The following is a 12160-nucleotide window of genomic DNA, read 5'->3' as shown; positions in this document are numbered from 1 at the left end:
AGCCACCGCGCCCGGCGGAAATAGTGATTTCTTATTCAGCTCTATTAGTCCCCAGAACTTGGAAATAGTGATTTCTTATTCAGCTCTATTATTCCCCAGAACCTGGAACCTAGAAGGCACTTAATACTATGAAATTATCACGTGAACAGATGGATTGGTGAATAAAAAGTGATTACTGTACATAATCACTGGGTCCTAGTTCCCTATTCTGAGGTAACCTAAATCACCTCACATTGCCACTAGCCCTTCCCAAGTATGGTAATTGGCTTAACCAGGAAAGAACAATGATACCCCTTGGTGGTAAATGCAGGGAGTACATCTTATTGAACAGATTCTTTGCAATCACTGCTCTCCCCCTCTTGTGGTTAGGAAATGTCAAGGGTGAAGGAAATTTGCATTTTCAAATGATCAAGCCGATGACTGCATGCAAAATGGACTGGAAAGGGGTTAGAGGGGGAATCAGGGATGCCAGCTGGGAGGCTGTCTTGTCAGAGTGAGAGTCAAGTCCAGATCTGTGACTTCGACACCATCACACTTAACCACTTTGTGATACTGCCTGTTTTACCTAGAATTTTCCTTTCTCCCTCCCAACTGAGCACTGTGGCAGATAGATTCTAGACTCTGTTCAGTGATTTAATGATGCCCGCCTTCTGGTATCCATGCCTTTGTATAACTCCCTCCCTTGAGAATGGGCTGGCCTAGTGACTTGCTTCCAACCAACAGAACACAGCAAAGGTGATGATATGTCACTTCTGTGATCAGACTACATAAGACTGTAACTTCATCTGGCTAGCAGACTCTAATCCTTGTTTACTTTGCTGAAGAAAGCTGCCATGTTATAGAGGCTCATGTGGCAAGAAAGTGAGGGCAACCTCTGGACAACAGTCAGCTAACCAGCAACCCTAGAGGAACTGAAATTCTGCCAACAATATAAGTGAGCTTGGAAGCAGTCCTTCCCCAATCAGGCCTTCAGATGAGAACAGCCCTGACCAATAACTTGATTTCAGCCTTGCAGGGTTTCAGAGAAACCCTGAAGCAAGGGACCTAATGAAATAGCATCTAAACTCCTAACCTATAAGCTCTGAAATAGATATGTGTTGCTTTAAACCATTAAGTTTATAGTCATTTGTTTATCTGATAACTAATAAAGCACCTATTCAAAATGTGTCATCACCATGCAGGTCAGAACCTTCTGAAAACCTGGGAAACTTTCTGTAGCCAGGATCCACTACTGTACCACAATGTCTCTTCCCTCTGGCTCTGCAGCACCCCAGCAAGACTTTCTGCAGACGAGTCCAAAGAACATTCCCATGTGAACTGAGCAACAAACTATCACCTGGGTGAGCTTGTTGGAGTCTAGCCCATCCTGTGCTAGGCCTTAGGTGGACCATTTACAGTGCACAAGGAATGCAGTTTATGAGGAGAGATCACGAATGCTGGGGCAGGGGTTGGGGGCATGGGGTAGGGGGGCTCAGGGTATTACCAAGAAGATCAGCATAAGGAACATCCATCCCCAGAAACTTGGATGGTTGTCAGTTCAAGTACACATCTCTCCCTCCTTTTACAGCATATTGCAATAGATTATATGGCACTGAGGGAAGCACAGCCATGCTAAATAACCCATAAACTTAGCTAATTCCATTGAACAGATATGAAAGAAGGTAAAGTCCTATAAGAGCCCAGTTGGAATAAGAACTACAGTAATTTTGCCAAAAGCCCTTGCTAAGTTCTTGAATAATTCTGGTCAAAATGAATTTCAATCCGGTTAACTCGCAATCAACAATTTGGCTGTTCTTCTCGTTTCTCACTCTACTGCCTTACTCTCTTCCACAGTATTTTTAAGTTGCCATTTAAATGGGGTTGTTCTGCTGCAGGTGGCTGAGCTTGGGATCTCCTCCTCTGGAGACTACAGAGTGGATTCGATAATGATAAGTGGCAGCATCCAGTGTCTCTTCCAAGTCTAAACTTTGTGAGTTTCAAAGGTGATGCTCCCCAAACCCGGCCTTTGCTGCTGCCTCAGATTCTCCGTCACTCTAGCGAGGCAGAGAGAGCAAAAGGGGCAAGACAAACCTCATCGATGGCACAGAAATCCCAGAATCACACACTCTCTCGTCCAGCCAAGTCAAGTTTTTTTTTTAAAATCACCCTCCATTACCCAACATTCCCATGCCCAGATGAATTGGAAACTGAAGTTACACCAACTGTGAGACAGCCTGAACCCTAAATGTTAAATACTACCGGTTATTAAGACAGAAAACAGTTCTCTTTGGAAAACGATCCACCAAACTTTTTGCCGGAAGAAGAAACTCTTCTTTCTCTAACACTTTAACTTAAGGGAAGAAAAGATGGAGAGGAAGAAGGAAAGTACATTAGCCAAAACTCTGAAAGTGACTGACTTGGGTATCTGTGGCCCAGAGACGATCCCAAAAGGTAGTGACTAACTCAGTGATTATTACCATCCCAATCAAAAGTCATAATGACAGCATTTACATTCACACAGGGTCTCTTTCCAAGAAGTTTGTGATTCACCTACAGATGCCCTCAATTCTCAAGGCAACAAGAGGGCAACAAGGAGGTGACAGCCAGGTCTTGTGAGAGTTGTTTGTCAGAGCCTCCTCTCAGTGAGTCAGTCCCTGGAAGTTGGGTTCAGTGCATGGAGGCAGGGCCACTGACTGGCTTAGCAACTTGTCCATCATGCTGATTTTAGCATCTTGCTTCTCAATGTCGTCATACGGAGTCCAGGACAAGTCATGCTGTAGCTTGTAGGCACCAAGGAAGTCATGTGGACAACTTGTCCCCCATTCCTAGAGAAGGCAAAGGAGGCAGTTCCCATCAGGGTGGGTTGCAATCCAATAGCTCATTTCCTAATTATGCCACATCTCTTTTTGGCTTTGCACTTCATACTAGTCAGAACAATTTTTGGAAAGCAGTTACTGTACACATCAGATCCCTCCCTTAATAGAGAAAATGAGCTGGGCGCGGTGGCTCAAGCCTGTAATCCCAGCACTTTGGGAGGCCGAGGCGGGTGGATCACGAGGTCAAGAGATCGAGACCATCCTGGTCAACATGGTGAAACCCCGTCTCTACTAAAAATACAAAAAAATTAGCTGGGCATGGTGGCACGTGCCTGTAATCCCAGCTACTCAGGAGGCTGAGGCAGGAGAATTGCCTGAATCCAGGAGGCGGAGGTTGCGGTGAGCTGAGATCGCGCCATTGCACTCCAGCCTGGGTAATGAGCGAAACTCCTCCTCAAAAAAAAAAATAAAATAAAATAAAAAATAAAATAAAAAAAAATAGAGAAAATGAATGAAATAATTTAAGCACAGTTATCTTTTTTAAAGTCATGTATGGACTCACATCATTTTCTAGGAAACCACATGTATACCAAAAATTTCTCAGAGGCTAGAGTAGATTTTTGGGCAAACTACGTATATTCTTACCTTCGGAGAAATGATGGAAAAATACTGCTGACCACTCTCCCGTTTATAGAGGTAGTAAATGTTGCCAGGTTTTTTCACTATATTACAAGCTACATGGTGCAGGTCGGCATCTCTGTGAGCATCTTCCAGTACCTAGGAACCACAGAGATTAATGAATTAGGTACTGGAGATAAAAGGCACCCATATTCAGTGATCATCCCAATTAAAATTTGGAAAACTTTCAATGGTTAGGATCTTGCTCCCCCATAGCAATCAATCACTACTGATTCATTGAGATCCAGATTATTCTGAAGAAACAAAAATTAAGATTATGCTGCTATGCTGTAAAAATGCCTTTAGAAGAATTATATTTCAAACTAGTCAGTGATTCACGCCTGTAATCCTAGCACTTTGGGAGGCCATGGCAGGTGGATTGCTTGAGCTCAGCAGACCAGCCTGGGCAACACGGCAAAATGCTGTCTCTACTAAAAATACAAAAAATTAGCCAGGTGTGGTGGCATGTGCATGTAGTCCCAACTACTTGGGAGGCTGAGGAAGGAGGATCACTTAAGTCCAGGCAGCAGAGGTTACAGTGGGCCGAGATTGCACCACTGCACTCCAGCCTGGGTGATGCAATGATACCCCGTCTCAGGGAAAAAAAAAAAAAATGGTATTTCAAAATGTTGAGCATCAATGACTCTGGGTAATTTTTACGTTTCTTTCCTACTTTCTGTGCTAAGTACATTTCTTTTATAAATGAAAACATAGTCCCCTGTTAAAATGCTTTACCTCTTGAAACCTTCTGGTAAAAACAAAACATGGGAGGCCAAGGCAGGCAGATCACCTGAGGTCAGGAGTTCAAGACCAGCCTGGCCAACATGGCAAAACGCCATCTCTACTAAAAATACAGAAGTTAGCTTGGTGTGGTGGCAGGCACCTATAATCCCAGCTTCTTGGGAGGCTAAGGCAGGAGAATTGCTTGAATCCGGGAGGTGAAGGTTACAGTGAGCTCAGACCGCACCATTACACTCCAGCCTGGACACAAGAGTGAAACTCTGTCTCAAAAACAACCAACCAAACAAAAACTTATACTTAACCTCTTATGCTTATTCCTTCTATTTTACTCAACACCACTACATTTCTAGGAGGTAATAAAGACATAGAAAGTCACAATGATTATAAACAAGTTCAGCCGATCATGAGAATTGAATAAAGAAAACGAAAGCCTGTCTAAAAGTCAATCCTTACCTTCCTGGCTTGTTCTTGCAAATGCTGGATTTGCTCAGCTATGACTGTCAGCTTGTTGGTGGCATTTGCTCGGATGAAGTCATCAGCCTACAGGTGAGAGAAAACTGTACTGTGGGTTGAAAGAGGATAAGACTTCTATGATGTTCTTATTTGGATCCCAGTGTGGAGAGTTATGTTAATATCTTGCTTCTGTCTAACAAATTTTTCCCATTCTCTCCACTGCCCCATAGCCTCCCACTCATCCCAAGGCCCCATTCAAATAACACTGTTATGAGAAGGCCACGCTGATATGGCTCCACAATGCAGAGTTAAGTGCTCTCTTCTTTTTCCCATAGCTTTCCACCCTTTCATTATGAACTGTAGTTACACTGAATTTCTTTCTCTTTCTTTCTCTCTCGCTCTGGCTCTGTCTCTCTCTCGCTCGCTCGCTCACTACCAAATATATTCAACATACCCTCTCCTCCATCCAATCCATTTTTCCTCCTGCTCTTTACCTAATTAACACCACACATTTCTCAGGTCTCCGTTTTCTCATGTTTAAACATTTGTGAAGTCAGGGATGAGTTTTACAACAATAATTAAAAGACACTTTTGATCTGGCCCTTATCATCTGCTAATGTAGAATGCTAAATACACGTAGAAAGTATTTGGGTTTTTCTGTGTGACTCCCCCACACTCATAGAACTGAGAAAAGTATGTGTTAATCTGACCATTTCCCCAGTTAAATTATTTACATCACAACTACTTAAATTTTAACTTATACACACATTTCTAATTATTACTTCAAACTTATTTTAAAAGACTGCACTATGGTATGGACCTGAAAACAGTTATAATGTACACAGAAGACTGCCTGTCATGTGCCATGAAGTGCAACCAAAGGCAACGGAAATTTTTTTTTTTTTTTGAGACGGATTTTTTGCTTTTGTTGTCCAGGCTGGAGTGCAATGTCGCAATCTCGGCTCACTGCAATCTCCACCCTCACTGTAATCTCCACCTCCTGGGTTCAAGCAATTCTCTAACCTCAGCCTCCCTAGTAGCTAGGATTACGGGTACCTGTCACCATGCCCTGCTAATTTTTGTATTTTTAGTAGAGGCGGGTTTTCACCATATTGTCCAGGTTGGTCTCGAACTCCTGACCTCACGTGATCTGCCCACGACAGCCTCCCAAAGTGCTGGGATTACAGATGTGAGGAACTGCGCCCAGCCAGGAAATTTCTTAAAATAGATCAAATTCTCAAAGCTAGAAGAGACTAATGTGACCAATTCATGTACTGGGAAGGATTACCACTCAAGCAATAGAAATCTGTCAAAAACTTCCAGTTTACTTTTGAGAAAAGCTGATAAACTTCCAGTAGTACACAATTAAGGTAAAGAAATTAGGAGATTGAACTGGAACTTGAACTAAGAAACATTAAAGAGAATTTACTGGTTAGCTGAAAAGTCTTCAGGCAAAATTCAGGTATAAGTTAGTGTTATGAGTGAACAGAAACCATACAAGTAAACTGAGTAATTTATCTGTTCCACCAATGTATTTTAGGCAACTACTGTATGTGAGACACCACACTAGGCAGTGGGTATACTGGCAAACAGGAATGAAAACACCCTGCCTTGTCAAGTTGACAAGTCAAGTCTAATACAGTTTAACAGAAATATGAGACAAGTTGCATATAAAATTTTAAATTTTCTAGTAGCCACGTTAACAGTAAATTAATTCTTTTTTTTTTTTTTAAGATGGGGTTTCACCATGTTGGTGAGGCTAGTCTTGAATTCCCGACCTCAGGTGATCCACCCACCTTGGCCTCCAAAGTGCTTGGATTACAGGCATGAGCCACCATGCCCGGCCCAACAGTAAATTAATTCTAGCAATATATATCTATATGTATTTTTTGAGACAGAGTCTCGCTCTGTCGCCCATGCTGGAGTACAGTGGCACGATCTCTGCTCAGTGCAACCTCCGCCTCCAGGGTTCAAGTGCTTCTTGTACGTAAGCCTCCTGAGTAGCTGGGACCACAGGCATGCACCACCATGCCTGGCTAATTTTTGTGTTTTTAGTAGAGATAGGGTTTTGCCATGTTTGTCAGGCTGGTCTCGAACTCCTGGCCTCAAGTGATATGCCTACCTTAGCCTCTCAAAGTGCTGCGATTACAGGCATAAGCCACTGTGCCCAGCTAATACATTTTACTAAACCCAATATGTCAAAAACATTTTTATTTTAACATGTAATCACTATTTTTAAGTTGTTAATGAAATATTGTGCATTTTTTGTTTTTCTTTCTTTCTTTTTTTTTTTTTTTTTTGGTCCTTCTCAGTCTAATCTGTATTTTGCATTTGATATTAAGCCTTCAAAATAGTGTTTATTTTGTACTCACAGCACATCTCAATTTGGATGCTAAAATTTCATCAGAAATACCTGATCTGTATTTAGACTTAATAAATTTTATAAGTGAAAAAGCTGATTCACATACTCAAATTGTTCCAATATACTTGAGTTCCAGTAATTGAAGTAATTATCAGGTTTTTACATTCAAATTAATTAAAATCAAATAAAATGTAAAATTTGGTTCCTCAGCCACACTAACAACATAACACAAGGGCTTAATAGACACAATGTTGCTAGTGGCTGCCATATTTTAAAGCACAGTTCTAGTGAGTAATACAGACACCAAAAAGTAAAGATAACTAAAGCTAGGATTATAGATACTCATAATAACAATGCACTGTTATGAAGGAAATAACCATAATTATGTAGTAGGAGCATGTTAAAGATAATAAATGAGTGAAGTAGAAAGGCTACTTCATTTTTGTAAGTTTAATAATAGGGAGTGGTGGGAAATTGGAAAGTACATGTAGCCTAGAGGTATTTGAATTCAATTTAAGAATACTTGCCATTTGGATGGGGTGGGGTATGGCTTCTTCAGACAAGTAGGCCTCACTAAGGATAATAACATTTGGCTTGGGTCTAAACGAAAGGAGAGGACAGGCCATGTGAAAAGCAGTTAGTGATGGGCAATGTGCAGAATCGGGTTAAAAAGAGCAGAGACCAGATCATGCAGAGTCTTGTAACCCATGGTAAAAGAATTTGCATTTTGTTCCAAGAATGAAAGGAGCCATATATGGCCAAGGAGAGAGCAGGTATTTCTAGAGCTAAGGTAGTTCCAGGTTAGGGGGGTGGCTTTATAATAACCCTCCCCGTTCTTCTTTTTTTTTTTTTTTTTTTGCTACCATTTGGCAACTCACTGAGCAAAACCCTTCCTTTTCTTTTTTTTTTTTTTTTTTGAGACGGAGTTTCACTCTTGTTACCCAGGCTGGAGTGCAATGGCGCGATCTTGGCTCACCGCAACCTCCACCTCCCAGGTTCAGGCAATTCTCCTGCCTCAGCCTCCCAGGTAGCCGGGATTACAGGCACGCGCCACCATGCCCAGCTAATTTTTTGTATTTTTAGTAGAGACGGGGTTTCACCATGTTGACTAGGATGGTCTCAATCTCTTGATCTTGTGATCCACCCGCCTCGGCCTCCCAAAGTGCTGGGATTACAGGCTTGAGCCACCACGCCCGGCCTAACCCTTCCCTTTCTTAAGGTGCTGGCAGTAAATCTTGCAAGCAAAATTTGAATTTATATTTTGAAGACAATAAAAATGCAAAATATGGCCGGGCGCGGTGGCTCAAGCCTGTAATCCCAGCACTTTGGGAGGCCAAGGCGGGTGGATCACAAGGTCAAGAGATCGAGACCATCTTGGTCAACATGGTGAAACCCCGTCTCTACTAAAAATACAAAAAAAATAGCTGGGCATGGTGGTGCGTGCCTGTAATCCCAGCTACTCAGGAGGCTGAGGCAGGAGAATTGCCTGAACCCAGGAGGCGGAGGTTGCGGTGAGCCGAGATCGCGCCATTGCACTCCAGCCTGGGTAACAAGAGCGAAACTCCGTCTCAAAAAAAAAAAAAAAAAAAAAAAAAATGCAAAATATGGATTAGACTGAAACAGACTACAAAAAAAGAAAAAAGAAACAAAAAATACAAAATATTTCATTAACACTGAGGAGGGGGGTGAGGGGAAAAAAGAAAGAAAGAAAAAAAAATACTTCATTAACAACTTAAAAACAAAAGAGCCTCACAAAAAAGAAAGGAAGGGGCCTGGCACGGTGGCTCATACCAGTAATCCCAGCACTTTGGGAGGCCGAGGCGGGCAGATCACCTGAGGTGAGACCAGCCTGACCAATATGGAAAAACTCTGTCTCTATTAAAAATACAAAATTAAATGGGCATGGTGGCACATGCCTGTAATCCCAGCTACTCAGGAAGCCGAGGCAGAAGAATCACTTGAACTCAGGAGGTGGAGGTTGTCGTGAGCAGAGATCATGTTATTGCACTCCAGCCTGGGCAACAAGAGCAAAACCCTGTCTCAAAAAAAAAAAAAAAAAGGAAAGGTAAGAGTACCTACAACTACTAAGCACTAACTCTGGCCTCAACCACTCTGAAGCCCTTTACATTCATCTCATTTACTTCTCATACCTTTATGAAGTTGGAGATAATAACCTCACTTTCTCATTTTAGGAATTAAGACTCACAGACAAGAGGCAGCCTATCCAAGGTTTCACAGATAATAAACAGCAGTTAAAGGATCTGAACACAGATCAGTCAGATTCCAAAATTCATGTCTTTTTTTTTTTTTTTTTTTTGAGACAGAGTTTCGCTCTTGTTACCCAGGCTGGAGTGCAATGGCGCAATCTCAGCTCACCGCAACCTCCACCTCCCGGGTTCAGGCAATTCTCCCGCCTCAGCCTCCTGAGTAGCTGGGATTACAGGCACGCGCCACCATGCCCAGCTAAATTTTTGTATTTTTAGTAGAGATGGGGTTTCACCATGTTGACCAGAATGGTCTCAATCTCTTGACCTTGTGATCCACCCGCCTCGGCCTCCCAAAGTGCTGAGATTACAGGCGTAAGCCACCGCTCCCGGCCTCAAAATTCATGTCTTAATACCAGGCCTCCTGAGCTTTCTGAACACACACCAATACTTGGGTCGGTCCTGCTAAAAAGTACTTTTTTTTTTGGAGATGGAGTCTCACTCTGTCGCCCAGGCTGGAGTGTAATAAGCATGATGCTGGCTCACTGCAGCCTCCACCTTCCAGGCTCAAGCAGTTCTCCTGCCTCAGCCTCCCAAGTAGCTGGGACTACAAGCATATAAGTACACACTGCCATGCACAGCTAATTTTTTGTATTTTAGTAGAGACAGGGTTTTATTATGTTGCCCAGCCTGGACTCAAACTCCTGAGCTCAGGCAATCCATCGGCCTTGGCCTCCCAAAGTGCTAAGATTACAGGGGTGAGCCACAGAACCTGGCCTCATTTTTTTTTTTTTTTTTTTTACGAGTCTTACTCTGTAACCCATGCTGGAATGCAATGGTGCAATCTCAGCTCACTGCAACCTCTATCTCCTGGACTAAAGCGATTCTCATGCTTCAGCCTCCCGAGTAGCTGGGACTACAGGCGTCAGCCACCATATCCAGCTAATTTTTGTATTTTTAGTAGAGACAGGGTTTCACCATGTTAGCCAGGCTGATCTCAAACTCCTGACCTCAAATGATCCACCTGCCTTGGCCTCCCATAGTGCTGGGATTACAGGTGTGAGTCATGGCGCCCAGCCAAAAATTACATTTTAGATAGTAAATGTTTGATTCAATTTGTTTGTCTCTAAAGTTTTTTCTTCGGCTTCTCAAAGACAGACTATATTGGGGAAACAGAGGCAGCTCAATAATGCATCCTCTGTATTTCACTAGATTATAGGATAAAAGACAAAAACTGTGTTCTTTCTTCCATCTGTTCAGGCCATTGTAATAAACATGACAGTCATTCAATAGCACATGAATATGTTGTGTGCACAAGATTTTGTCCCTAGCAGCCTCCCTCTCAATAAGAGCAATCTGATTGCCTAGACACGTATTCTCTTAACCCATAAAAGTTGCACTTTGCTCCTCAGCTCTCCAAAAAGAAGAAAGCACAAGTTTTGAATTAATGGAGACTTCCTAAGTATCTGAATGTTTCTTATTTAAAAAAAAAAAAAAAAAACATTGGAAGGATTTCCATAGGATCATTTTAAAAAAGAGAGATGTGAGGGAATTTGAGCACATTAATTAATTTTGAGCAAAGCAAAGACCTTTGAACATTAATCAAGGCCAAATCTGATAGTGTACACAGGGATAAGGGGCCATCACAATCTTTAAAGCAGCAGGACCCTCCATTTGTGCACACTGAAGAGGGTGTACAACTGGAAGTCTTGAGAAGAGATAAGAAGAAATCTGGTTTTTCACTGAATAATGACAAAGCTTTAGATCTTGGAGATCTCCTACTTCAAACCTTTCACTTCACAAATAAAGTGGCTGAAGTCGAGAGAAGTAATCTGCCTCAAGTCGCACTGCAAGTTAGTATCAAAAGTGGAATTAATACTCATATGTCCAAACTTCCAGTTTTTTTCCATTATTTCACATTTGCTCATTTTACTTACTTTGGCAATCCATATGTAAGCACTGGGCTTGCTAATACTGTGTCTGATGAGGACTAAACTTGGAGTCTTTGCCCTGCCAGAAGATGTTTAAACTCTCAGGTAACTAAGACCTTATAGGAAGCAGCTTAAAATAAGCTCCTGGGGAACTTTTCTTTATGTGCCAAATGGGAAGAATAACTTCTGTACTGCCTACCTCCCAAGGCTGTCCAAAAGTGCAAATTAAATACTAATGAACACTAAAGTGTTGTGTAAACCTTCCCACGAAGGGAGATTATGGGCACTCAAGTTGCAGTTAGAGGAGCCTTTGATCCCAGAAGGTCATTCGAGTCAGGCCACCGACTCGCAAGGACAGTCGGCTTTACTCGTCTGTAAAATGGAGACAAGAGCAAATGCCACCCCACACTAGGTGGTAGTGAGGTCTGAGCTCAAAGACGCAGAGCACAACGTGAACAAAGACGGTTATTTGCTGTCCCGGCCGCGCCTCCTCACCTTCTGCACCTGCTCTGCGAGCGCCACGAGGTCTAAGGGGTCCCCGGCCCGGTGGGTGTGGTAAGGGCTCACCAGGGCCAGGCCGCCGGGGGTCGGGGTGAGCTCCACCAGGGCTCCTGCGACACACACCCAGGAACACAGGCCGTGAGCTCCCGCCCTCGGCCTCCCGCGGAGCCCCGAGACGGGTTGCCTCGCGAGGGCTGACTTCCCCCTGCTGACTCCCGACCCGCATACCTCCCTGATCTGCAGCTGGCTGCGCTCCTTGCCTTTCAAGGACCCCCTCGGTCCGCCCCGGCGCTGCAGCCTCCTCCATAGCCGCGCCTTATCCTCCCACTCACTCGCGGTACGAGTCGAGAGAGCCTGCGCACAAAGGCGCATGGGCGGAGCCTCCGTCTTCCTTGTCCATTGGGCGTTAGGGCGACTGCGCTTGGCCTGAGCTCGGAGGCGGGGCTCCAGCTGTCGCTCAGGGTTCCACTGAGGGCGGTGGAGGGAGGGTCCAGG

General features: G+C 43.4%; 1 protein-coding gene across 2 annotated transcripts; it reads right to left on the bottom strand.

Annotated features, from left to right (window-relative positions):
- Positions 1 to 2112: 2112 nt before the first annotated feature.
- Positions 2113 to 12043, bottom strand: C11H1orf50 (chromosome 11 C1orf50 homolog). 2 transcript variants are annotated; one of them, XM_003936972.4, is made up of 5 exons: positions 11894 to 12032; positions 11660 to 11775; positions 4668 to 4754; positions 3441 to 3572; positions 2113 to 2804 (listed from the first exon to the last, which is right to left on the bottom strand). In XM_003936972.4, exons 1-5 carry the CDS (start codon positions 11970 to 11972, stop codon positions 2619 to 2621), a joined length of 600 nt encoding a protein of 199 aa, XP_003937021.2. In that variant the 5' UTR covers positions 11973 to 12032; the 3' UTR covers positions 2113 to 2618. The 2 variants fall into 2 exon arrangements, with proteins under 2 accessions (XP_003937021.2, XP_074236762.1); XM_074380661.1 differs by lacking the exon at positions 11660 to 11775 and having other exon boundaries at positions 11894 to 12043.
- Positions 12044 to 12160: the final 117 nt, after the last annotated feature.

This window comes from Saimiri boliviensis, chromosome 11 (assembly GCF_048565385.1).
Source record: "Saimiri boliviensis isolate mSaiBol1 chromosome 11, mSaiBol1.pri, whole genome shotgun sequence".
Classification (NCBI taxonomy): domain Eukaryota; kingdom Metazoa; phylum Chordata; class Mammalia; order Primates; family Cebidae; genus Saimiri; species Saimiri boliviensis.
Note: the sequence above shows the minus strand (reverse complement) of the source record. Positions and strands in the feature narration are given on the sequence as shown.

Coding starts and splice junctions, on each gene's coding strand:
- C11H1orf50 (XM_003936972.4), bottom strand. CDS start 11,972: ATGGAGGAGGCTGCAGCGCCGGGGCGGACCGAGGGGGTCCTTGAAAGG. Junction 11,776..11,893: donor GCCAGCTGCAGATCAGGGAG/GTATGCGGGTCG, acceptor TGTGTGTCGCAG/GAGCCCTGGTGGAGCTCACC. Junction 2,805..3,440: donor TTTCCATCATTTCTCCGAAG/GTAAGAATATAC, acceptor TGCCTTCTCTAG/GAATGGGGGACAAGTTGTCC.